Raw genomic sequence first — 27,432 nt, forward strand, 5'->3', positions numbered from 1 at the left:
AGACATGCGCCCGTTAATTCAGTGGCATAGCTAGAGCTTTTGCCGCCCGGGGCCGTCCCTGAATTTGCCTCCCAGTGATGGCCGGTGCAGGTAAGAGGGAAAGGGGGGGGGGGGGTAGTCGGCGGACGACGAAGGAAAAAAAAAAAAAAAAGAAAACCACTCATCTTGCGCTCGACAAAATTGCTCACTTCACGTGAAATGCTGCTGCCCCCCAAAAAGTGCCAGCCGGACTGCGCCCACCCCCTTCCATCTACGCCACAGCGTATATTGCCGTAACCCTTGTGTGCTGTCGTTGCTTCCTCTCTTCCTTTCTGCGCTCTGCAATGCAAATCCGAAGCTCCACCCCTGTAATTTTTGTCTGTTTTCACCGAGACTTAGAATAATCTACAACATTGTGTATAGGGAGAATGTGCATATATACGTTTTAAACTGTCCACACCTCAATAAAACCAGATGTCAGTCACAGAGCTGCACGACGTCTGGCTTTGGTGCTCGGGCTCCAAACTTTCATTGAAAACAAACCACTCCCTCCTTTGCTGTTCACCTTTAGCCACAGTTACAAGTACAATAGGAGTAGTTCCATTGTATCCGGTGAAAAAATGTACAGCGTGATTCAAATACAAGTATATTTGTGAGGACATTCAGAATGAGCTGTTTGCATTTGCTTGCTTAAAGTATTGCCAATAAGTAAGTTGAAGAAATAATTATCATAAATTCTTTACATTATTGTCATTGATGCACAAAAAAGTCACCAGTGTGATCTGTGACATATAACTGAGAAAAGAACACAAAGTAAAATTGACAGCATGTTTTTTGTTATTTAAACAATCCTGGAATCATAGGATGAAGCGTTCAATACATATTCAGTAGTTTGGATATACAAACTTGCCTGGTGTGTAGAGAATCACATCTAGACTTTTCATTTAAAGTCGTTTTTATTGGAGTCTCACTGCCAATGTTTCTAATCAAGGATATGGGCCCTTTTGTCGTTTGTTGGGGCCACACCAAAAAAAAAAATAGTTGGTTGGCTAATATAGACTGATGAAATATTCTTTGGCTGACCGCATCAAAGCAAGCTCCTACCACAGCAAGGAACTCTTCAACATTGTCAGAGTTCTCCAGGCACTCAGCCACGAAAAACATCGGTTGATTAGCCACGCTTTACACATCCAGATTAATTGATTTATTGATTTGGGGGTGCTGATTTCCTTGATTGGTTGTGTCAACGCATTTCGACCTATGCAACTGGTTGAATCTCAGGAGGACATTAACCTTCATGGCTCCAATAACAAAGGTAATTAAAGTTGGTTATAATGATTCACAGAAATTACACAGAGGCGGCAGGTCACCTTAAGCGTCATTGGGTTGTGTAGGTGTGAAGCAGCACCCTCAATATCTGTAAACGAACACGGTCTTCAGAAAGACTGACAGCTACGTGCGGTTCAGTCAATCCCAAAACATGACGTTGTCATGTGACAAGTGCTCCCTGATGCACCTTGTGCTAGTAGGTAGTTCACAACCCTTGACTTGATGCTAGCTTTACAGATGGCTGGAGGCTATACTTGGTTCTGATTTGGATGCTCTAAAGAGCAATCCACATCTTTCAGACGATGATGATGAGGAAAAAGCAGGCAAATTACTCCCCCTTTACTACACCAATTCTGGGTTGAATTTAGACTTTCAATGTTCCAGTGGCCTTGACACACTTCATACATTGTGTTAGACTCGTTATTGAGGCCCCTACTGAAGAGATCACATGTGTCATGGTAGGAATCTGTTAAGTCACAGAGGTGTTAGAGTTGCATTAATCCCACTAGTAAAGTCCACTCCTCTTCCCCACCACCTTTGGACATTACTGTGGTGTCTTTTCCAAAGGTGAGGAATCTGTGATTAGAAGTATCTTTCAGAAGAACAATTTGCTTTTAAATTCCTCACTGGCCTGTCCTCCTCGTTCTGTGAAGTGGACTTCTGATTGCTAAAAAGCACCTATTTTAGATTCAGCACACTGTCCAGCTACCAGTTTGAGTCGCTTCATGTCTGAGGGCATAGAAGTGGCCTTTGTAAACTGATGTCAATGTGCAGAGTTGGCACCTACATACCTGCCAACTCACACGGTGCCACCATGTGACACATGATATCGGCTCCCATCACACGGTCACCCGGTGAGGAGCCAATACCACATGGTGCCAGGGGAAACGAGCCGAAAACCACTGTAAATAGTGTTTTTTCTAGTTTGTATTCTGAGGCTTTGAACTGCCAATGTCAATTAAGGGGGTGAAAACACCCCAGGACATCGGCACTAACCTCAGAAAGTTTTTTTTTGGGGGGGGAGCTTGGGGCAGGGTGATATTCAAAAGTGCCTCTTGGCTACTACTTGGCACAAGGCCCGCCGCCTTCTCCTCCTCACACAGTGAGATTTTGGTTCAAGTTGACAGGTACGCACCTATGTGCGGGCCTGCGTCATCACTTCCGGATGATTCAATCACTGTGGAGTCTGATGGCGCCATCTACTGATACGCAGGAGCTGTTTCAGTAAAAGTTTCTGGATGCAGTCTGGCATTTGAAGGAATTCAAAAGTTTCGTAATCTGGGGTAAGATAGTGTATCCACCAGAAAGAGCTTTACCAAAGGTAAGCACTTTGGTCCCACTGGCACAGTAGCAGTACGTGCAATGGGTAAAGCACATTACTGAATGACCATAGAGACTGAATGACATCTCACTTCTGAAAAAGAGGCCCCAGTGTGTAAATATGTATGGATGGAGCAGTATGTCTGTGCTACATGACCTTCTACAACACTCGTCTATCAAAGTATCATCTCCCTCCTTGACGTATGGTGTGCGTTATCTTTATTTTTCAAATCTCTATATATTTTACACTTTTCTGTGCTCTGATCGTAATTTTATCTGAGAAGCCTTGTGATGTCTACATACCAAACCCTTGCATAACAGACTAGTCTATCAGTGTCCATTTAACAAAAATACTCTCTCTCCCTTCTGTGTGTCTCTCTCTCTCTCTTGTATGTCTCTCACTCTCTTTTAGTCCCAGGATGGCCACTTCAGTTGACACACTAAATGTGTATCCCTTGGAAGAGCCATTTGAAGTCGAACACTAGGCCAACATATCTCTTGGGTAGTCAATTTAACCCCAGACTTAAACCCAACATAGCCTGGAAGCGGCCATTTTTAAACCAGAATTAAACCCAGACTATCCTAGGGCGTACCACATACAGATTAACCATATCGCTGTGGTGGTTGAGTAAATTCACATAAAACCCAGCTTATTCCTATGGCGGCCATCATACAGCATGCACATAGGAAACACACAGTTTGTGCCCCTTATATTTCATTTAAAAACATTTTATCTGGTTTTATTGAGGCTTCGTTGTACCAATTTAAAGAAATTGAAACAATAAAAATATACATTACAACATTTTACAGTAAATCTGCCCCTTCCAGATTAGCTTATTTATTGTTTTCCCAGTTTCCTATCACAGTGTTTATTTTCAGGCCACTGGGATGCCTGGTTGCGTGATGCAAGACCAGTTGTTCATTGAGCTCCAGCTCTTTCTCTTGCAGGTTTTGGGGATGCAGTGTACATCGCCACTGGCCTTACCGCCATGATGGGTATGGGCCAAGATTGCGTGGACTCCTCTGATGGACTCAGGCGGTAAGTGCATGCGGGAGAGCATAGGTTCTTGGTGGAAGGAGATGTAGTTTTGTGTGCCGTTAGTGACTGCTAGAGAAGGCCCCAGATTAGGAATGAAAGCACCAATGCCTGCCCCCTCTGGGATTTCAGTAAATACCACATTCACTTACAAGCAGTTGGGGAGCAATATGAGCCGAAGTCAAATGGGCCTGAATGTGTGCCACAGCATTTGCTACTGGAGACTGATTTTGGTGGTCCTTCAGTCGATGGGACATGAGTTATGTGCGGCTGACTCCGGGGGTCTTCCCACCCATATGCGTCTCATTGCAAGATGCGCTGAGCACACATACCCAACCACACATTCCGGCTTGGTGGCACGGCTGACTTCGGCAGCCCCCAGTTTTCTACCCATACACGTCACACTTCAAGATGCGCTGAAGAAACGCACCTGACTACACTACTTATTATCCGTCCATCACCACCCCCTTTTGTACACTACTTATTAGTCAGTGCATGGAGAGACATTCTTGTTGGTCTACACAGTTTGGTATCCGCAACTTGTTCTATCCAAGCACGCTTTCAATTCTCTGCTAGACGTTTTCCCCCTCCCCTCACTGGGTGCCCGGCCGGGCTCCAAGTGAGTATTTTTACCTATTCTCACTTGTGTTTTGTGCACTCCACTGACTAAGTCTTCTGTTTGTTGGAATTCTTCAGGTGTCACCCATTTTCAGGTCCTGATGAGACCTCCAACCATTAATAGTGGGGTCGAAACGTCATCGACTTACATAAAAACAAGTCATGTTCGAGGCATGTGAGCTGTAGATCACATGCTTTGCATAGCCTGCCATCTAGTGTGGAGTCCAGATGTTTGCACTTTGTTTTTCTTCGAAGAAGTCTTTCCTAGTCACGAAGTAGGTCACTCCTCCTTTCGGTGATAGTGCGCATGGGCATCAACTCTATTGTTAGATTGTTTTTGTTCCTCCAGCGAATTTGGATGTGAATTGCTGCGCTCCGGTTCAGCACAGTTTCTCGGGTTCCCTTCGACGTGCAATCCACTACCCTCAACGGTATTGTTTCTCGATTGCGCTTCCCATTCTCTGTGTATCGTTTCGAATCAAAGGTCTTTGATCAGATAACTTGTGGAGGGCTGTTGGGCCTACCAACGTCGGGCTCGCTCGCAGTCGATGGAACAGACTCCATTCAAGCTCTGTCCTGGGTGTCACGCAAAGTTTCCGTGCACCGACTTGCACGAAGTGTGCAACCTCTGCCTATCCCCGGAACACGACTAACAACACTGCGACACGTGCCGATAGTTTTGATCCAAGAAGACGTTCCGTGACCGTCGGGCTCAAAGTCATGTAATGCAACATCAAAGTGGCTCCGCACCGGACATCTTCGGTGAAGATTCCGACAGAGAAGAATTCCATGCTCAAGGAGCCGAAGAAGCAGTGCATATCTCCGTGTCTGGTCCCTCCCCTGCCCTCAGGCCAAGGTTGGCACTGAGAAAGTTTAGGCCGCCCCGCCCTCGTGGTCGGCGCCGAAACACAAGGAAAAGCTTTCCAGCTCGGGCTCGAGTCGGTCCCATGCTGGGGCTGAGCCGAAACCTTTCGCATCGAAACCAAAACATGTCTTGGTGACCATTCCCTCGGTACCAAAGAGTAAATCTTTGGTGCCCAAACTTTCAATGCCAAAAACGTTGCCTAAAGAGAAAAAGATTCCATCAAAAGAGACTTCTTTCAACGTTTCACCTCCGGATCCGAAACAAAAAGAACTGGTCATACATCCAGACACTGGACATATTCATGCCCAAGTGCCAGAGAAGAGGAAAATGGGCCTACAGGAGGACTACCACATTTCTTTAAAGAGAAAAGAATGTGGGTACTAACCCTTCTCCACTCTACATTCCACCTCCTTCAGCCACTGATCCAAATTTGCTTATCACACCCACAAATTCTCCATTACCACTATCACCTGACCCACAGGATGAAGGGGATGGGGATAAGGATACGCCACAGGACATTAATGACCCATGGGAAGATCATGACACTGATCCAAAAACTGACAATGATCCGGATCTATATCCTTATAAACCCTCACCACCTGACGACAACATAGGATACATAGAGCTACTTATCCAGTATTGGGGTATCTTTCATAGATTCACATGCCTGAATCATTCCCCCTCGTCGAGGCGGGAGTCCCACGGTAAATAAAAAAGCAGTGCCAAAAGCACTTTGTAGTAGTAGTAGGCCCTAGAAATAGGCCTGAGGCCTAAATTATAGTAGCCTATCTACCTCATTATGTCAAAAAGACCAAAGTCTTTGCTCCAACCAATCTGCTCACAGCACCCTCTAGAACCCTCTCTGCAGAGCCAGTTCTCCTCAGATTTTCACCGCACGTCGTGTGGAAGGAAGTCTCCTTGAGTCTTGACTCAGTTTTTTCCTCAGAGCTTCAGGATGTCTGACAAGAAGGCCTTGTTTAGACCTTGCAGAACCTGCGAGAAGAAAAGGGTCCATGTGGGTGACCAGCACAAGGACTGTATTTATTGCCTTTATCCCAAACATGAGGCAAAAAATTGTAAGATCTGCCGCACCTTTCCTTCTAAGACCTTAAGGGATAGGGAGGCCAGAGTCCTTTTGTGGCTAAAATCCTCTTCCACGGATGATGATGACAAAGCCTCTACCTCTAGCAAGAGGGCGAGGTCTCAGGAGGATAAGAAAAGTGAGGGGAGAAAACATGCGAAAACCTCCCACTCTACTTCAGGCTCTTCACAGAGATCTCCACATTCTGTCTCTGGAGCCTCAGCCACCAACGATTCCTCTAAGAAAACCATGAGTAAGAGCTCTTCTGTCTCCTCACCAGTGACTACTATTTCTACTTCAACTTCCTCTTCTACGGCTATGATCTACACTACATCTGTCTCTTTGCCTATTGTGTCTACAAAGATTTGTATTGTGGCTAAAAGAACTCTCGTAGACGGCTCGTGGACGAAGACATCATCGTCAGCGAAGCCTTCGTCGTCTAAAAAGAGCCAGTCAATGAAGTCATCGACGCCACCGTTGACGATTGTCTCCAACGAAGAAAGCATCAACGACGAAGCCGTCGACGGCTGTCCCGTCGACGACGAGCCCGTCGACAGCTGTTCCGTCAACGACCAGCCCGTCGACGATTGTCCCGTCGACGGTAGTTCCATCGACGACGGTCCCGTCGACGTCGAGTCCATCGACGACGGTCCCGTCGACGGCAATTCCATCGACGACGTTTCCTGCGTCGTCGTCCTCGTCGACGATAATCCCGTCGACGACAACATCTTTTCAGCAGCCAGCTGCACCTTTGTCACTGGTGCCGTCAAAGTTGATGGATTCAGCTTTAGTGAAGCCGATCGCTGAGAATCAGGTTCTTTGTACGCCAGTTTCAACGAAGAACTTTCAACTCGTCTCTTACAAGAGGCAACAAGGTTCTTACATGTCGCCACTTATGCCCTCTCATCTTCTGGAATCCTACTCGGATGACGAAGAAGATGATTTTGAGGATGATGATAATGAAGGAGCTTTTGGTGTGGCGCGTCACCCATCTGATCTCGTCATCAAGTGTCAAGATGATGATGAAGACGACACTTATACTGAACATTACTATCAGGAGGACATTTTAGTGCCTCATTCTTTGGAACATCTGAGGCGGCCTAAGGTCTCAGAAGTCACCCATTTACCACCTACCCTGATTCAGGATTTACAGGATATGCTGGCCTACTACTTCTATTCCTCCATCTCAAATTCCACCGCTTTCTCCAGTTGTGGAACCTACGCAACATGAGTTGCCTCCACAAACCCCGGACACGTCCTCAGAAGAGGAAGTAGAGGAAGGGGAGTTGCCTAACGCACCTTCATCAGACCCGTGGGATGATTATGTTATTCCCATGCCATCCCCTCCGACTCCTCAGCCTTCAGATTCTCCACCTGAGGATGTAGATGGCTTCCACAATCTGATGCAGAGAGCAGCAAACAGATTTAAACTCCCGGTGACTGTGGAGCAAACGGAGTGTTTTCTTAATGATTTTAAAGAAGAAACCAGGAAGGTGTCTCGAGCCATTCCTATCATTGAGTATATTTGGAAAGAGGGCCTCAAAGTAATGAAAAACCCAGCTTCTGTGCCTGCTGTGTTGCCAAGAATTGAGAAGAAATACCATGCCCCGCTCACTAGTCCAGCGTGCCTTATTGGTCATCCGCGTCCGGATTCGGTGATCTCTCAGGCTGCACAACAAAGGTCGAAGAATCCGGCTACCCCTATTTCTACACCACCTGATAAGGAGGGGCGACGTTTGGACCTTATTGGGAAAAAGTTTTCCACAGTGGCATCAGAGTGGCAAATTCTTTGGCGATTATAGGGCGCTATGATCGCCAAATGTAGTCAGAAATGGCTGTTTTCATGGAACTCATTCCAGAAGATAAGAGGCAGGAAGCACGAAAAATATTAATGGAAGGAGAGCGCGCAGCTGCGGAGTCCATCGACTGCGCATTAGATATTGCAAACACAAATTTCAGACAGTTGGCAGGAGCGGCTGTCTTGAGACGTCAAGGGTGGTTGAAGGCCACTACCTTTCGTCCAGAGGTCCAATTGAAAGTGCTGGACATGGCTTACGACTGAGAATCCCTCTTTGGGAAACATGTCGACGAAGCTCTCCAAGCAATTAAACCAGATACGGATACTGCAAAATCACTGGGGTCATTGCGGTACAAGAGAGGATCATTCAGAGGAGCGAGAGGACGTGGTTATTCGTCCAGAGGAAATTATTACCAGCAAGGCAGGCAATATCAACAGCAATATCGCCAGAACTATCAATCTTCGTATCGCCAGTCTGGATCGGCTGGTTTCTCTCGCCAAGTAGGACGAAGGCGCACGAACAATCAGGGGCGAGACAATCACAAGAAACAGTGAGATCAATTGGGCGCCACCTTCAATCCCCTATTTTCCTGTGGGCGTGAAGATATCTGCCTTCCAACACAAATGGCATCAGATAACAACAGATCAGTGGGTGCTGGACCTAGTCCAACATGGTCACACCCTGGAGTTCATTACCAAACCTCCAACAACTCCGCCCAGGGGTCCCCCTCCCCCTCGTCTTCACTTACTGATCAAGGAGGTTCAAGCAATGCTTCTCAAGAACGCTGTAGAGAAAGTTCCAATCCATCAGAGAAGGACTGGTTTCTATTCCCGTTTTTTCCTCATAAAAAAGAAATCAGGGGAATGGCGACCGATCCTAGAGCTGCGCAATCTGAACAGATATCTCAAAAAGCAGGGATTCCGAATGGTCACTCTCTCAGACATTCTCAACTGCCTCAACGAGGGAGATTACATGGCTTCCTTGGACATGGAAGATGCATACTTCCACATCCCAATTCACCCAAAACATCGAAAATACCTCCGTTTCACTGTGGCTGGCGCCCATTATCAGTTCAAGGTCCTCCCATTTGGCCTCAAGTCGGCCCCAAGGATTTTCACGAAGTGCCTGGCTCCTGTAGCAGCAGCTCTTCGATCAGCAAAGGTGCATGTCTTCCCGTATTTGGACGACTGGCTAGTCAAATGTCCATCGAAGGCCAAAGTAAAGTCCGACATTACGATATGCCGCAATCTCTTTGCACCGCTAGGCATTACAATCAACAAGAGCAAATCTCAATTGGTTCCGAAACAGAACCTGTTGTTCCTAGGAGCTTGTCTAGACACAGTAGAATGCAAGACATTCTTGTCTCGAGAGAGACAACTCCGACTACAGGCCTTGGCAACAAAACTGTCAAGAAAAAGGTCACTATCAGTTCGCCTATTTGCATCACTTCTGGGGATGTGCTCTTCGGCCATCAACCTCATTCCATTAGCACGTCTAAAGATGCGACCTTTACAGGAAGAGCTACATCTTCAATGGCAACAAGCGACAGGCTCTTTCGAGGACACCATCACAGTCACCAACAGGATGGTGCATGCCCTTCAATGGTGGACAAGGCTGAGCAATCTGGAACAGGGACTCACTTTCTTGCAAGCCCCTCCGGATTTCATTCTGACGACAGATGCATCCATGGAGGGCTGGGGAGGTTATCTCCAGGATTTACAGGTGCAGGGAAAATGGTCTCAACAGCAGAAACAATGCCACATCAACAGTCTAGAGTTGAAAGCCATTTTTCTTTCTCTTCAAGCGTTTCTCCCCAGGATCACAGGAACCTCAGTTCTGGTCAGAACGGACAACACTACCAGCATGTTTTATATAAACAAGCAAGGGGGAACGAGATCAGCAACATTGTCCAGGGAAGCCCAAGAGTTATGACAATGGTTAACGATTCACAACATAACTCTCAAGGCAGAACACGTCAGGGGTCTGTACAACACCTTAGCAGACAAATTGAGCAGATCCTCGTCAGATTGCCACGAGTGGGAACTGAACAACAACCAAATGAGCAAGGTGTTTCAGAGATGGGGCAAGCCAATGTTGGATTTGTTTGCAACCCAACAGAACAAGAAATGCCGGTACTTCGCCAGCAGGTACCCTCAACCGGGATCAAGGGGGAATGCCCTGTCCATGCGACGCCTTTCCTCCGATCCCTTTGATTCCACGAGTGGTGCGCAAGATGAAATTGGAGAGTTGCCGCCTTCTGCTAATTGCTCCCAGGTGGCCTCGCCAGTATTGATTTCAGGAGCTCATGCTTCTTTCACAGGAGCCACCGATCAAGCTGTTGGTAACCCCAACGTTACTATCACGCAACGAGGGCCAGATACTGCACCCGGACCCTCAATCGCTGAAATTGCATGCATGGCTCCTAACTTCCTAGAATTTCAACATCTGCAAATTCCTCAGGACTGCCGAGACATTCTAAAGAAAGCAAGAGCCCAGAGTACATTAAAAACTTATCGTCTCAAGTGGAAGTGCGTCTGTGCTTGGTGCATCTCAAACAATTTACATCCTATAAAGGCGCCAGCAGAAAAAATACTACCCTATTTATTGCATTTGGCGCGATCTGGTCTTTCTTTTTCTTCAATAAAGGTCCGCTTAGCGGCTTTATTCAGATACAGGAAGATGGCTAACACTCAATCGCTCTGCTCTTCATCGCTCGTTAAGCAATTCATGGGGGGTCTTTTCCGGGCTTACCCTCCAGTAAAGCCTTCGCCACCAGAATGGGAGCTCAATACAGTCCTCTCACAGCTGATGAAGCACCCGTTCGAACCCATCCATAAAACTGACCTAAAATTCTTGACATGGAAGGTTGCTTTGTTGTTAGCCCTAACTTCCGCCAGACGAGTGGGAGAAATTCAGGCATTCATTATAAAGGAACCCTTTATGCATTTTTCCCAAGACTGTCACTTTGCGGACGAATCCAACATTCATACCAAAGGTGCCTTCTCAATTTCATCTAAATGAACCAGTTAAGCTGAAGGTTTTCTTTCCAAATCCTTCAACCCCAGCGGAGAGAACATTACATTCTTTAGACATCAAAAGATGCTTAAAGTTCTACCTCCAGAGAACCAAGACTTTAAGAAAATCAGATCAATTGTTTGTGGCTTATGGCCAGACTACATTGGGTAAAGCGGTCACTAAAGCGACGATTTCCAGATAGATAGCCTCTGCCATCCAGTTCTGTCACATCAAGGCTAACCGACCATTGACAAGGTCTGTTAGATCTCATTCCACAAGAGCTGTGGCAGCGTCTGCAGCTTTGTTTGCAGGAGTGACGCTTGAGAACATTTGCCGTGCTGCGACATGGAAGAATGTCCACACGTTTACAAGACACTACTGCATACAATCAGCAAATCAGAATGATGCGGCAGTGGGCCAAGCTGTGTTACGCCACCTGTTTCCATAGGAATACATTCAGGTACTACCGTTGGCTTCTTTCTTAAAGTACATAAAGTTCAAATTGTTGTTTATAATATGCAGACATATGTTGTCATACAGTAAGTTTATATGCTACTAATGTTCCATTTCCTGTAGGAAATTGCATTACTTCTATGTTGGTTTTCAATACGGTTGTTAATAGATCAATCTCTAAGCGATTGTTGGTTGTTCACTGTACATTCATGGGGGTGCAATACAGTAAGTCTCCCACCATCCGCAACTGACTTTGCCTGGTTTACTGCTTGATATTCTGATTCAGGCATGTGAATCTATGAAGGATACCCCAATACTGGATAAGAAAACAAGTTACTTACCTGTAACTTCAGTTATCCAGTATTGGTATCTTTCATAGATTCACATGCACCCACCCTCCTCCCCGGAGAGGCAGTTCTCTACGGTTGGGATACTTTTTTCCACTTGTGCTGCAAAAATCTGAGGAGAACTGGCTCTGCAGAGAGGGTTCTAGAGGGTGCTGTGAGCTGATTGGTTGGAGCAAAGACTTTGGTCTTTTTGACATAATGAGGTAGATAGGCTACTATAATTTAGGCCTCAGGCCTATTTCTAGGGCCTACTACTACTACTACAAAGTGCTTTTGGCACTGCTTTTTTATTTACCGTGGGACTCCCGCCTCGACGACGGGGAATGATTCAGGCATGTGAATCTATGAAAGATACCAATACTGGATAACTGAAGTTACAGGTAAGTAACTTGTTTTCTTAACAGGGCTGCTCATTATCATGGGGTGGAGTTACACAAAGAGGCTCTTGAAGAGGATTTCTGGTTCGAAACCTTAAGTTCCTCTCAGAGAGCTACTCACGCATTGCCAATGCTGAAATGAATGCTTAAGCATACAGAGGAGATTTTTTAAGGTCCCGTGAGGGCAGGAATTATTACACCCAGGGTGGAGAAAACATATAAGCCAGCACCTTCTGACCCCACTTACATCAAGGGACAGCTTCCTTTAGACACTCTTGTAGTTTCCAACGCTCGCAAAAGAGCAAACTCACAAACCACATGTGAGGCCCCTCCTCCTGATAAGGAGTCAAAATTAATCGATGCCTCAGGCAAGAGAGTAGCGTCGCAAGCAGCCAATCTTTGGTTAATTGCTAATACGCAAGCTTTATTAGCTCGCTATGACAGGGCTCATTACTATGAGCTAGAGAAACTATGCAATTTCTGCCCGATGAGCACAAATCAAAGGCCAATGACCTTATTCAGGAGGGTAAATTAATCACTAATACCTCCATCCGGTGCACCAGACACAGCAGCCCATGCAGTTAACATCAGCATACTGCTACGCAGGCATGCTTGGTTGAGAATTTCAGGGTTCAAACCTGAGGTTCAAGCCTCTATTCTCAACCAACCATTCGACAAAGAACACCTCTTTGGCTCAACAGTGGAGTCTTCACTAGAAAAAATGAAGGCAGACACTGAGGTTGCCAAGTCCATGGGGGCTTTGCAATTCCCATCTAATGGGGATCCTTTTGTTGCTCCTTTTACAGGGGCGACCAAAAATGTTTCCACAGAGAATCCCTCCTCCTCTTACAAGGGCAACAACCAATCACCCTCATCAAGAGGTTATTTTAGCGGTGGATTTAGAGGTAACAACGGCAAGGGAAGAGGCAGAGGCAACTCAACACGCACTTCCCCTAAAATCCACAAACAGTGACTTCCTTCCGCTACCCCGATCAATCCTCTCCTGTCGGGGGTCGTCTCTCCCAATTTCTACCTGTCTGGAATACAATCACCGCAGACAAATGGGTTATACAAATTATCCAATATGGTTACTGCCTGGAACTTACATACACTCCCCCAAACATTCCTCCAAGATCACACGCAATGTCGCGAGAACATCACAACCTTCTCAAGCAAGAAGTTCTCTCTCTTTTAGGAAAAGGAGCTATAGCACCAATCCCATTACAGTATCAAGGGGCCGGTGTATAATCCCTGTACTTCTAAATTCCCAAGAAGTACAGCTCTCCCAGGCCTATACTAGACCTCGGAGATCTAAATCTATACATTCAATCGGACAATTTTCATATGGTGACACTCCAACAAGTGCTCCTGCTCCTTCAGCAAGGTGACTCTGTCCACCCTGGACTTGAAGGACACCCATTTCCACATCCCAATACACCCCGATCACCGCAAATACCTCATGTTCATGGTAGTGGGCCAACATTATCAATTCAAGGTGCTCCCATTCGGAGTCACCACCGCATCCAGGGTTTTCACCAAATGCCTGGCAGTAGTCGCATCTCATCTACAAAGACAGCACATTCACGTCTTCCCATACTCAGACGACTGGCTCATAAAAGCCAGCTCGCAACAAAGCTGTCTACGTCACTCTCATAAAACAGTGCAGCTGCTCCACGATCTTGAATTCACAGTAAATCTGTCCAAGTCCATCTCCAACCATCCAACACACAAGCGTATTTGGGAGCCCCTATAGATACACAAAAACCTCTGGCCTACCCCAATCGGCAACATGTAGGCTCTACTATCTCAGTTTTAGCCTCATTGCCAGCTTGAGTATTCATGCAGTTACTAGGGGTGATGGTGTCTTGCATCCTAATAGTCCCTTATGCAAGACTTCAAATGCCTCACCTTCAGGAATGCTTAGCACGTCCGTGGAATCAGGCTCTCTGCAGTGGTGGAATCCACAAAACCTTTCAAAAGGGTGGCCCTTCATTGACCCAGTTCCACAGACCGTGCTAACAGCAGACACAACGCTCACTGTTTGGGGAACTCATCTACAAACACACACAATTCAGGGCAGCATGTGGAGCCTACAGCAAAAGCAGCTTCACATAAATCATTTAGCGCTTCTAGCGATTTTTCTAGCGCTCCAAGCCTTTCAAGTTCATCTAGTAGGCAAAGCAGTCCTGATACGTACAGGCAACATGGCAGCAATGTACTACATACAAAAACAAGGGGGACACACACTCTCTCCAGCTGTCACAACTAGCACAGACCATCTAGAGGTGGTCCATATGCCGCAAAATGTATCTCCTCTCAGAACACCTTCCAGGAGTAGACAATCAAATAGCAGACCTGCTCAGTCGTCAAAGACAACAGATCCACGAGCGGGAACTCCACCCTCAAGTTCTCCTCCCATTCTCTCAGATGTGGGGCGTCCCAGATATAGATCTTTCCGCCACACACCTATATGCAAAATGTCCAAGCTTCGCACCCAGGTATCCACACCCATTGTCCAGAGGCAATGCACAATGGAGGAATTGGTCAGGGATATTTGCCTACGCTTTTCTGTCTCTCCCACTCATTCTATTAGTGGTTCGGAAGCTCAGACAGGCGTCCCTGACACTAATCCTAATTGCTCCCACATGGACCCATCAACCCTGGTTCACCACCCTGTTGGAGCTCTCAGTAGTTCCTCACCAAAACTACATATTACACCCAATCTCCTCACCCAGAGCCGTTGAGAGATAAGACATCCAGATCTCAATCATCTCAACCTTGGGATCTGGCACCTGAAGTCTTAGAGTTTGGCTACCTCAATCTACCGCCAGACTGCGTAAACATTATCAAAGAGGCTAGACGTCCAACCGAAAGGGCTTGCTATGGAGCAAAGTGGAAGCGGTTTGTCATATATTGTAACAACAATCTAATCAAGCTTCAGTTCGGAACATTATATGCTATTTATTACATCTACAGCGTTCAAACTTAGTGTACACATCCATACGCTTACATCTTGCTGTAATAGCTGCATACCTTCAAAATAGTGAACATCTGTCTCTCTTCAGAGTGGCTGTCATTAAAGCATTTATGGAAGGACTTAAAAGAGTAATTCCCCCAAGACTGCCAACTTCTCCAGTGTGGAATCTCAATATTGTCCTCACCAGACTGATGGGTCCACCTTTTGACCCATTGCACAGATGTGAGCTGCAAATTCTCAGTTGGAAGGTAGCTTTCCTCATAGCTATCACATCACTGAGGAAAGTAGGTGAGCTTCAGGCACTAACCATAGATGAACCATTTTTACAAGTACACCAAAACAAAGTGGTTCTTCGGACTAACCCTAAGTTTCTACCAAATGTCATTTCTGCCTTTCATATCAACCAATCTGTTGAGTTGCCTGTGTTCTTCCCTCAACCAGATTCTGTGGCAGAATTTGCTCTACACACCTTAGATGTTAAAAGAGCATTACTCTATTACATAGAAAGGACAAAACCTTTCCGTAAGACAAAGCAACTCTTTGTGGGTTTTGCTCCACCACATAAAGGCAATCCCATATAAAAATCAGATATTGCATGGTGGGTAGTCAAATGCATTCAGACAAGCTATGCAAAATCAAAATGAACATTAACAATTCCCCTGGAGCGCACTCCACCCGCAAACTAGGGGCTTCTTAGGAAATATCCCGATAGATGACATCTGCAAAGCTGCAACATGGTCTACACCTCACACATTCACAAAACACTACTGTGTAGACGTGTTAGCAAGACAGCAAGCTAGTGTGGACCAAGCAATTTTATGTACACTATTTCAAACCACTGCAACAGCTACAGGGTAGACACCGCTTTGGGAGATCACTGCTATATAGTTGATGCAAAGCGGTACAAAAGGGGGTGGTCCAACATCCCCTTTTGTATCGCTTTGTTCGCCCTAGGTTGGCAGGGTATGCTCAGACGTGAGTCCCTTGCTCACTTTGCCACTGGATTCAAGATAGCCTGGCTGATGAGGGTTATGAACCCGAAACCGGTCCCAGGATGCTTGTTTCCGGTCCAGGGAAGACATGGCTTGGCAGTTCGGGCTGGACTGTTCCCATGAGGCACAGGGTCAGACTGATTTGCATATGGCCATGTCTGAACTGGGGTGGCGGAGTGAGCTAAAGAATGGTGATGGATTAAACCCAGATCAGTTGACTGGGGGTGAGTGTTTGATTTGCTCCAACGCTCCGTCCATCATCCCCTTTTGTATCGCTTTGTTCACCCTAAGTTGGCAGGTATGCTCAGACCTGAGACCCTTGCTCAGTTTGCCACTGGATTCAAGATAGCCTGCCTGATGATAGCCGTCCATCATCCGCTTTTGTATCCATATAGTGGATGCAAAGCATTTGATCTGCAGCTCACATGCCGCAAATGGAAAATGCTACTTACCCAGTATGCATCTGTTTTTGGCATGTAGAGCTGTAGAATCACATGTTCCCACCCGCCTCCCCGGGTACCTATACCTGTTGCAGTGATATCTTACTTAGATACATATACATCGACATCTCTTTCCACTACTCTGACTAACTCCATTATCATCCTCTCCGGGAAAACAATCTAACAATGGAGTCGATGCCCATGCGCTCTATCACCAAAAGGAGGAGTCACCTACCTCGTGACTGGGAAAGACTTCTTCGAAGAAAAACAAAGTGCAAACATCCGGACCCAACACTAGATGGCAGGCTATGCAAAGCATGTAAATCTACAGCTCTACATGCCAAGAACAGATGCATACTGGGTAAGTAGCATTTTCCTTTCCAGTTTTAGTAGAGAAATAACAAGGCTTCTGAATCATTGTTTAAATTATAATGCTAATTTCCATGTATTGAGAAACCATGCTGTATGTCATATTTTTTGTCACTCAAAATGTGGTTCTCATTTCACTTGGGACACTGAGCACTTCTTATATGTATTTTTTTAAATACAGAAAGGACTTAGTGATGACAGTATTTAGTTTCCTGACTGTATTCTGAATAGGCGTCTCCCCCCAACAGACTTCCCCAGCATTATCTGACAATGTGCATGATTATTATTAAGTGAAACACTCAAGACTTTCCAAGTGTACCCGCTTGTCGATCTGAACTGCATCTACCATGATGCCCAGGGGCGACTCTGCTGGGAGGTGAAGCAGTATGCTCCCACACCAGTTTCTTACTTAAAGGCTCCCCTGAGCCACTTTGAGCTGACGAGCTCGTGGAGAGGCACCTGCGCTCCTGGAGAGATACTGTGTTCCTGGAGAGATACTGCGTTCCAAGAATACGGCAGCCTGCTCAGCAACTACAAATAATTTTGCCTAATCTCTGCTGATGACGGATAATAATCCAGAAACACGTGTCCAGAGATGGCCAGCACTAATCTGCACCCACCTGGTGAAACACTCAAGACTTTCCAAGTGTACTCGCTTGTCGATCTGAACTACATCTACCAAGATGCCCAGGGGATACTCTGCTGGGAGGTGAAGCAGTGTGCTCCCACACCACTTTCTTCAATATTATTAAGTTACTTGTATTTTCCACAAGAACCGTTTTTTCGATACACGTTAATTGACAAGGTCCCATGTGAGTAGGGTTGCCTTAGTTTTCAAAGTAAAACATTAAAGGATCACACCTACTAAAGCCACCAGCCACCTTGCATCAACTGCTTTTTGCACCCTCTCTTCCACTGCCATGTAATGGACGACCAAAGAACCAAAACCCAATCACCGCTCGTCGAGAGTGCCACCATCCTAGACCTCGATTCATTTAAGTCCTAACGCCCTCTATTTCGGTGAGCTCACCTTCAGTGCTGAGCCCCTTGTTGAAGGCTCAACAGTCAGCTGTCTTGTCAGGGGTTCATCATCCACATTTGCAGCCCTGTCGTTGGTGCCACTGTCAACTGTTCTGCAGATGAGGACTCTATCATTGATGGTTAGATAATGCAGGTTTCTATCCTTATCCTGTGTAACTTAGTGTTTCACCTTTTAGAAAAACCCTCTGTCTCTCTCGCCATTTGGATGTTCCTTCCACCTTTAGACTCTCTACAGTTCCCAAGACAAAAACTATCAATCCTTGAGATTTACCAGGCATAAGGACTTTGACATGCATTTTCTGCCTGCTGACATAGAAGAGGAAGGAAAACTTTCTTACCTGTAATCCTAGTTGTTTAAGATTACAGATAAGAAATGTTCCTTCATCTTCAGGGTATCTTCATTGATAGCCATAAGCTCTGAATAGAAAAGCCGGTCCAACCTTGGAAGGGCGGTGGAAATAAAAGAACAGATAATGCTCTACTTAAAGAGGTTCCTTAAACAGGTTCGACGTATTTGGGTGTCAGGACTCCATGAGGCTGCTGTGTAGATATCTGTGATGAAAATGTTTCGTCACAAGCCAGTAATTGCATCTTTATCTCTAGTAGAGTAAGCTTTTGGTCTCCCAGTCAAGTTATACAGGAAACTATCCATCTAGAGGCATTGTTTTGACATGGTGACATCTGTGAGAACAGGCCTATAGTTGACAATTACTTAGTCTTTTTATGATATCGCACTCACTAAGCATCAAGTGTATCTTCTGCAGAGAAATGCTTCTTGGAAAACGTTGTCCAGGAATTGAACTAATTAACATGAAAGCCTGAAATTGAAAACAGGCCTGAGAATCGCCCGTTTGCGAACGGGAATTAGGCTTCATACATATGCCCCTTGGATCATTAATTATGCGAGCCAAGGTGATGGTTACAAGGATAGTAGCCTCCCAAGTATAGTGTTGTAAATAGGTCTTGTGGATCGTTTCAGATGTGGCACCCATATGCTTAGAAATGACTTTTCAGGTCTGAGGATGGGTCAACACCACCTTATTGCAGAGAAAACCCTTTTCATACCCTTAATGAAGTATGCAATTATTGTGACAATGAGAAAAGAGGTTTGTGTGAGACATTTTCTGTATGCAGTAACTGCTGCAAAATGTACATTGATGGAGGGGGAACTGCAGTGCTGATTTAGCAAGTGGAAATACTTGGTGAGTTTATATTCTTCTGAATGAAGCGGATGTAGACTGTCCATCACTTGAAGGCATTGAGTGCCCTGCTGGAAGGATGATTAATCTCTATTCGAACTTCCATACTGCCCCTATGGAGATTGAGGTGGCGATATTGTATATGTTCCTGAGATGAGCCGCCAAATTCAACGATGGGAGGTTGCGGTACAGAATCTGGCCTTCGGACTTTTAAAGGAAATCCGACCTTCTTATCAGCTTCCTATGTGTTCATTCCGATAGGCGGAGGAGGTTGTTTATTTCCGGGGCATTCAGGATGAATCTGGCTTTGGAGTATGTCATTTTAATGAGGTCCAGTATGTGTTTATCAAGTAATAAATTAGTGTTGTGACAAATACTCCTGTACATAACATTAGTATATAAGGACATAAACAGTCTGGGTAGTAGACAATTAGAAGTGTGTAGTTGTGATGCATGGTGCGCAATGAATTTGGGCAATAAGAATAGATCACGCTGTACCGTTAAACAAACTAGACAGACTAGTAAATATATTTATGTCAATACATTTACACTTGGGGAGATTAGGAAGGCCTGGTAGTAATGCACAGGTGATTGAACATGGATTAGTAAAGGCGACTTCCATATTTTTTTACAGGTGGAACTTTGAGGCAGGTTTGAAGGTGAGTCGTAGCATAGTAAGAATCGGTTTGTCTTCCCAGTTGTCAGACTTCTACCACAGTGTGTCATATAGGCACTGCACTTCTCAGGTCGAGTTGGGCATGAAGAAACCGAAAAATGTGAGCTGCTGTGCATCACAGCATCGATGAGATCTGGCGTGTACTCCAATGCTTTGTAAATGTAAATGTGGGATACTTGTAAAGCGCACTGTTACTCTACCCGAGTGTCCTGGCGCTGTAGACCACTGGGGAACCCGTCCTGGTTTTCCCTGTGAGATGGTCCCTTTCTGGGTATCTCCAGGGTGAAACCAGGCATCCCCAGTGTCTGTGGGGGGCCGTTGTAGAGATGAGGCAAGCTTAATGCCCAGAGTTGTCGAGTGTGTTCCCTGGTTAGAGTAGGCACTGAGGCGAGAATTATCGAGTCCGTTGACCCTGGTCCAAGACCCTGCCGTGTCGGGAATTGAACCCTGGTCCCGGGCCGTTCTCTGCTTACAGGTCTGCCACATCTAACCAGTGAGCCACACCTCTGCGTTAGAGTTTGCCTTTTCAGATGCAAAATACACTTTTTCCTCTGACGGAAGCACACTTTCAGTGTCCAACATCAATCCCAGATAGTAAATAGATTGAAATTGGATTTTTTCTGACTTGAAGATAGTGAAGAGGTGAAAGTGTTTCCTGATAATGCTGAACTGTTTCCTGCAGAATGGAGGCCAATATCTTTCTTCATCTCAGGTGTGCGGTTACTACTTACTGTACTCTTTATCCAGCTGTAGAAATATGTGTTGGTAGCATGTGCAGCTGTATATATATGAGCTCTGCATGCTCCTGCCCTCTAGTGTTGGACTTGGACTTTAAAACGTGTTTTTCTTTAGAGACATTTCAAGGCACAAGATGTGCTGCGACTCCTCCCTTAGTCCACAGTATTCATGGTCACCAACTCCACCCTAGATGGTTTTTATCCACTATCGGATTCAGATGTGTTTAGCAATGGCTCTGACACCAACGTTATCCTTTCAGCTTTTCTAAGCCTACTTGCTCAACTCTTTGAGACCGAAGACCCGGTTAATGATCAAAGTGCATTGGTGACTCTCTGTAGGCTCTCCTATCCACAAAACCGCTCAACCTTCTCCACCAACCATGACCATCTCGCTTCGATGCCTCAGCAACACTGTCAAGACCCCCTCTTTTACTGGCAAACTCTCCTTGGAGAAACACTATGAGAAAGGGGAGATGGAAAGCAAACACTTATAGTTTTCTCTAAGGTGCAGCTTGCAAAATATCTTTGGTCTGAACAGCACAGCATTTGCAACTTATTTTCTGCCCCAACCACACTGCGGGTTCTGCCTCGCCTTCCATTGCAACAAATCCACTATGGTTTGAAAGAGAATGGCTTTGGGCATACATACACTAAGATGTAGCAGCAGTCTTCCTCTGAGACCCTCGACATTTTTAGAAACAGGACCCTCCTGGCAGCAAAGAGGATGAGGGGTGGCCCTCCGGGATTACAGCTCCCTAACCAACACCCTCAGTGCTTCTGAAGTAGAAAACCAAGACAGGGGGTCCTCAGCTTGAAAACCAGCCGGCCTCTGAGCAAAGAATACTCAGAGGAATGCACGTATAACTGCAGCAAGAAGAGCCATGGGACCAAATCTGGCTCTGCTAAATGCCTTCCTGCCATGGCAGAGTACAGCTCCTGCAGGAGTTGCACTTCGAGCCCCAAGTAGGGGAGAAAGAAGAACCTGGCCACTGATCACACCTCTGGCATCCTGCTCCGGAAGGCACTGTGGGAAGACTTTGGAGCTGAGCAGACTCAGGGTATGGAGTTTAGGGCCCTTTTGATGTGGGGATATGAGGAATCCAAGGCACCCATGCTGGAAAGGCTGGTAGAGTAGCCAGCTAGAAGCCGCTCTTCATCCACTCAGACTTGCTGGATCACTGCCATGTTGCCCCAGGATGGCTGTCAACCACATTGCCCCTGATTCCACCGAAGCACAGGCTGACCTTTGAGGAAAATCTCACCTTTGAGGCAGCGGGACATTCATAGACCTAAGGACAAGGCCACATACTCACCACTCCAACCACCTCCACCCAGGCAATTACCACCACTACCCCATACTCCGCTTCCATCCACCACCACCAAAGTCACCTGACAGGTTAGTTAACTCATACTCAGACCAAGGCAGCCCCTCTGGGGAGAAAAACTCCTAAACCAATTCACAGACAGACTGAAAAGGTAATGTGCTGTCTTGCTTTACCCTCCCAAATAAAAGAAACTCAGCACGCCCAAGATGAGGTACCTGGTAAAGCAGGAAAAGCACATGGAAAGGAGGCTCGGCACTCACAAAATGCTGCAAATCAAGACAGTTTCAAAATAAAGCATGGGGTTTTATTAATGCAACACTTTCTAACAGAAAGACTTTCCCAGATGTCAAATGAAACGGGCGAACCAACATGCAAATGTGTGTGTGTGTGTGTGTGCACAAGCAAATAATAAAACAACACTCACAAGTAATCAAATGCATGAGATAAAACACAAGCAGATAATAATGGAATACTCATAAGTCAAATGCAAGGGAGCAACATATAAGCAGATAATAATAATGGAACATTCACAAGTCGAATGCAAGGAACAAGCACTGCCAAATGCCAGTAATAAACATTGTCAAATGAAAGAATCAATTATAAAGAGCACAACATGAAAATATCACAGAGCAATGAAGCTCATACATCACCATTTGAGTACAGCACAACATTCTGGTCAGCTTGACTGGGAAGCCCCTTCAGTCGTCCAGAAATCTCAATGGGACAGCAAAACGTGCCCTGTGATGGTGCGTCCACCTCATGAGTGAGCTTCTGTACGAGGGCCAAAACTTCCTGTCTCTAATACATTTTAGTAGTATGGAGAGATACTTCTAGAAATGTCCCCTCCCTTCATCTATTGCAAAACCAAGGCTGACTGTACCAGTCTGTTCCAAGGTCAAGATGGAAGCTGGCCAGCCCTCCGTGTTTTGACTCTGAGACAAAGAAGCACATTCCTCTTTCACGCTTTCAAACGCACATCCCACATGTTCTGTTCCAGCAAGGCTGTATTGCTCTGTGCTGAGAAGAAAGAAAATATCCTTCTCTGAAGCTGCTAGAAGGCATGAAATTAAATCATTCAAGAGCACACAAATGATGATATACATTCAAAATGGAATCAGTTAAAACACATTGCCAAAATTCAACACAATCTCACAATGCACATGAGTGCATTTAGCACTACATGTGTCCAAGAACATCCCTAGCCCCTTTGTGGAACTGTAACCTAATACAAGACTTATGGGTTCACCCGTAGAACCTTCCCCACTCTTGTAAAGTACAGTTTTCATTCTGGAAAGTGTCTTTTTTTAGTAGCCATAACCTCACTCAGGCGCATTAATGAGTTAGAAGCACTCACCATTCAAGAACCATTCATTCAGGTGCACGAGAACTAATTCAAACTTTCTGCACAATTTAGTCTTGCCCTTACACATTAACCAGATTATTGAGCTACTCATGTTCTTTCCACAATCAGATTTTGCAGCGGAAAGGGCTTTAAACACCTTAGATGTCAAGCAGGCCCATTGCACTCCTTTGAGAGGTCTAAGTCCTTTTGCAGGTCTAAGTTCTTTTGAAAAACCAATTAGTTCTTTGTAGATTTTTCTAAACTCCACAATGGTCACCTCATTTCAGAACTTCATTTCAAAGGCAGATATTTACAGATGGACTTTCAGGTGTATCCAAGCTTGCTACTCCAAATCCAAATGTGTGCGCATAAATCACAAACTCTACGTGCAAAAACTGGGCATCTGTGGCTTTTTTCTGTAACATCCCATAAGCAGATATCTGCAAGGCAGTACCTGGTCAACACCACCCGCTTTTACAAAGCTTTACTGTGTAGACATTCTAGCCTGTCAACAGACTGTGGTTGGCCAAAGTGTGTTAAAAACATTGTTCAAACATGTGCATCATCTACGTGTTAGCGACTGCTTAGCAGGAAACTGTGTTACCATTGATGCAGAGCATGTGTATCTATAGCCACACATGATACAAACTTAACATGTTACTTACCTTGTAAGGATCTGTTTGTAGCATGTTGTGATGTAGAGTGAAAATTGTATCTCACACTTGATGCATCATTGAAAGGATAAAGACACAAGTTGCCTTAGGAAGAGACAATGCATAAATATCTGTGAGTTCAGAGTTGTCAGAGTATTCCTGAAGGCGTTTTGCCACTAATCTCACACAAACAAGTGTTTGGTCAGAAAGGACATCCCCCATTCTATACTCCAGTTGGAAACAAGGTGGCATAATTGCTGGCTGAGGAAGTCTAGAACCTTTGACATTGAGTAATAGAGCCTGACATAACCCTGATCATAGAAACTTTTCCAAGGCTTAATAGCACATGAGTAGATGTGTTTAACAGACTAGACATTCACTGTATCAAATCCGATCTGACTGTAGGCAACTTCAGTTCATGTTCCTGAAATAGACCTCTTTCATAAGCCTGTTAGTGACGTCAGAGAACACAAAATGCCATTCCTCAGCACCAGATGGTGAGGTCCAGGAACATTTAAGGAATGACTTTTGAGTACCTGGTTTGAAATATTTGCGTACCCTTTCTTCCCAACCCTCTGATCCTTGGGACCCCCACAAATGATGAAAGAATCATGCAGACTTATACCGAAGGCTCTGAGTTGGACCTGCTTGTTTTGGTTCACAGGCATCTGGAACAGGTCAGACCAGACACTTGCTTCATGATGAAGAGCCATGGCTAATTTCTCAAGGGAGAGGGGTTGGCCTAACGGCTAAGGCGCTCGACCTCGGACCTGGGGATCTGGGTTCGAGCCTCGGTAACAACGCCAAAAACCTCCTATGATTCTGGGCAAATCACTTAATCTCCCCGTGCCTAAAATGAAAGTGTGTCCTCATGTAACGTAACTGGTGCTATGTAAAGCGCTCTGATACCTGATTCGGTTCGGGTCTAGTTTGCGCTATATAAAACTCTGCAAAACAAAAAAAAGACAACACAGTCTCTCTGCACTTAACCCTGCACCTAACAACCTAGCTGATTCACACCTAAAATGTGGCTCCTTGAGCAATCTTCATGACTGTTAGAGCATTCTTCTAGGAACCAAAGCAGGTTCCACGGTCAATACCTACCAGACATTCTCAGCTCAAGAGTCTTTCATCAAGTTAGACGTTCCATTCAGGACTAGTTCTAGTTTCACACTAGGTGTAAACGTGCCAATGAATGAAAGATTTCACCTATCATGATTGTTTTCTGGGCCATCTTCTGATTCTGGAAGCCTTATACTCACATATCCTCTAGCATTACTTGAAATGATATTTGGACAAAGCAAATGACCTTTTTCAGCCACTCAAGATGCCTGTCTCCTTTGCCAACACTAATAAAGGCATGCACTTTTCGCAACAGTGAATTTCCCATTTGATTACAGTTTGCATTAACCTGTGCCACGCCAAGGCCGGCAGTCCACAGTGGAGCGGAGTCCAAGCCAATTTCTCCAAAGGCATGGTCACTACGTGGTGCCTTTTATTAATATACTTCTTTCTGACATTTGTTAAATGACAGCACTTCCTCCTCACATGCATTCATTAAACATTACTATCTGGACTTTCAGCAAAGTTTGGAAACTATGATATTGTAAAACCTATTTCATGAAGTCATAATCTTTGTGTGTACTGCTTGTTTAGTCCTATTTCACTCAACTGTATCTTCAAAAGATCCAGTGTTGGAGAATAAATATTGTGCTTACCTGCAATTACAGTTCACACGCGTTGGTATGTTTCATAGTTTCACGTGTGACCCTTCATCCTCCCTTGGTTATGAGTCTTCTACATTTTAAATCTTTTGTTATGAAAATCTGAGCTGTAGAAATATTTGGGGGATTGGCGTTGAAGGTCTCTCCACCTCAATAGCAGATTCTGGAGCTCATAATGAAGTGAAGAGACTGCACATTTTGTACGGCTGAAACAATGTTTTTTTTTTTTTTTATAAATATTTTTATTTTATTTGCAGTTTGAACATAGAACAACAATACAGTCATGTCATCAGCGATCCACCCAACCCCCGCCCGACTACCCACCCACCAAGTCCTTGCAGTGAAATCAGCATCAGGGTACATATCACAAAATTTCTCGTGTCTACCTTATCAATAACAAGTGCAAGGCGCCTCTTCCTAGTGACCCACAGTACGTCCATGTCCGTGCATGCAGCCGTCCTCAACTCGTGACTCCAAGCCCTCCATCGAGACCATGGTATTTCCTCCATTTGCCCCAGACCCTGCCAAACTTCCTATGGCACCCCCTTGCTTTGTATGTAACTCTTTCAGCTACCATATACAAATCTAGACCTCTCCGCCATTCATCCACCAGCGGCGTGTCCGCAGCCCCCCACTTCCTTGCCACATCTCTCTTGGCTACCACCAGTGCCAGAACCAAGAAAATCAACAACGGGCGAGGGATTTCCACATCATTAGCCATACCTAGTAGGATCATTTTGGGTTCAAGCTGTAAGGGAACCTCCAGTACCTCCAGTACCTCCCCCAGTTCTTTCAGGATCGCAGCCCAATATACCTGAATCCTCGGACAGGCCCATAGTATGTGGTTAAAATCACCCCCTTCACGCCCACACCTCAGACAGCACGTATCACCGATTCTCCCCATTTTGTGTAGGCGCACCCTGTCGTAATAGGTCCTATGGAGAACATTAAATTGTATGAGTCTCAGCCTGGACTTAACCGCCACCTCCCTTGGATGCATAAGAGCTGCTTCCAATCTACCGTGTCCGCATCTCCCACTTCCCCCTCCCATCTACTTCTGAGGGAGCCACGGTCATCAGTCATATTATTCATCAGGGTCTTGTACGTGAGGGATCCTGCCCTCTCCGTTTGTGCTCCTGAAGTAGTCGGCCCTCTAAGGGTGCATATTCCGGGAGTGGCTCTCCTAGGAGTTCCTCTGCACGCCATGCATGCCGCAGTTGAGCATATTTGAGGTACTGTGTGCGAAGCAGGCCAAACTCCGCACGCAGGGTAGGGAATGACTTCAGCCCCCCGTGTAGTTATGTCGCCTAAAATCTAGATCCCTATGTCGTCCCATCGCTTAAAGCCTTTTAACTTGCTTAAGTCTGTCAGCCAAGCACAGTTCCACAGCGGTGTTTGTCTTGTGGGCTTCTTTTCCCAGCCCGTGGCCTTCGTCGCCCTGCTCCAGACCGTCAGTGTAAGTCTAGTGGCCGGCAGCATTCTCCCCTTTGTGGTGCCCCCGTACAGATAGTAGTCATATGGGCGAGAGCTCAATGTGTGACGCTCAAGCGCATATGTAGGGTGTTGAGCCGGTACATTATACCAATCATTGATCGGCACCAGGTGCTCCGCCCAGTAGTATGCCTCAATATCAGGAACCAAAATCCCTCCATTGTATTGATGCCGCTGGAGGGTGGTCAGGGCTACCCGTGGCTTTTTGCCGAGCCAGAGAAAGGTTCATAGTTCCGCATTTAAGGCA

General features: G+C 45.6%; 1 protein-coding gene across 8 annotated transcripts in view; it reads left to right on the forward strand.

Moving 5' to 3' along the window:
- Positions 1-27,432, forward strand: part of PLA2G6 (phospholipase A2 group VI) — a 593,695-nt gene that overhangs the window by 448,712 nt on the left and 117,551 nt on the right. For all 8 annotated transcript variants that reach the window (XM_078683792.1, XM_078683798.1, XM_078683782.1 and 5 more), the window contains one exon: positions 3,577-3,667. In XM_078683792.1, coding sequence (XP_078539918.1) covers positions 3,577-3,667 — 91 coding nt within the window. The remainder of the gene's footprint in view (positions 1-3,576; positions 3,668-27,432) is intronic.

The sequence above is a fragment of the Lissotriton helveticus genome, chromosome 1_1, assembly GCF_964261635.1.
Source record: "Lissotriton helveticus chromosome 1_1, aLisHel1.1, whole genome shotgun sequence".
Classification (NCBI taxonomy): Eukaryota; Metazoa; Chordata; class Amphibia; order Caudata; family Salamandridae; genus Lissotriton; species Lissotriton helveticus.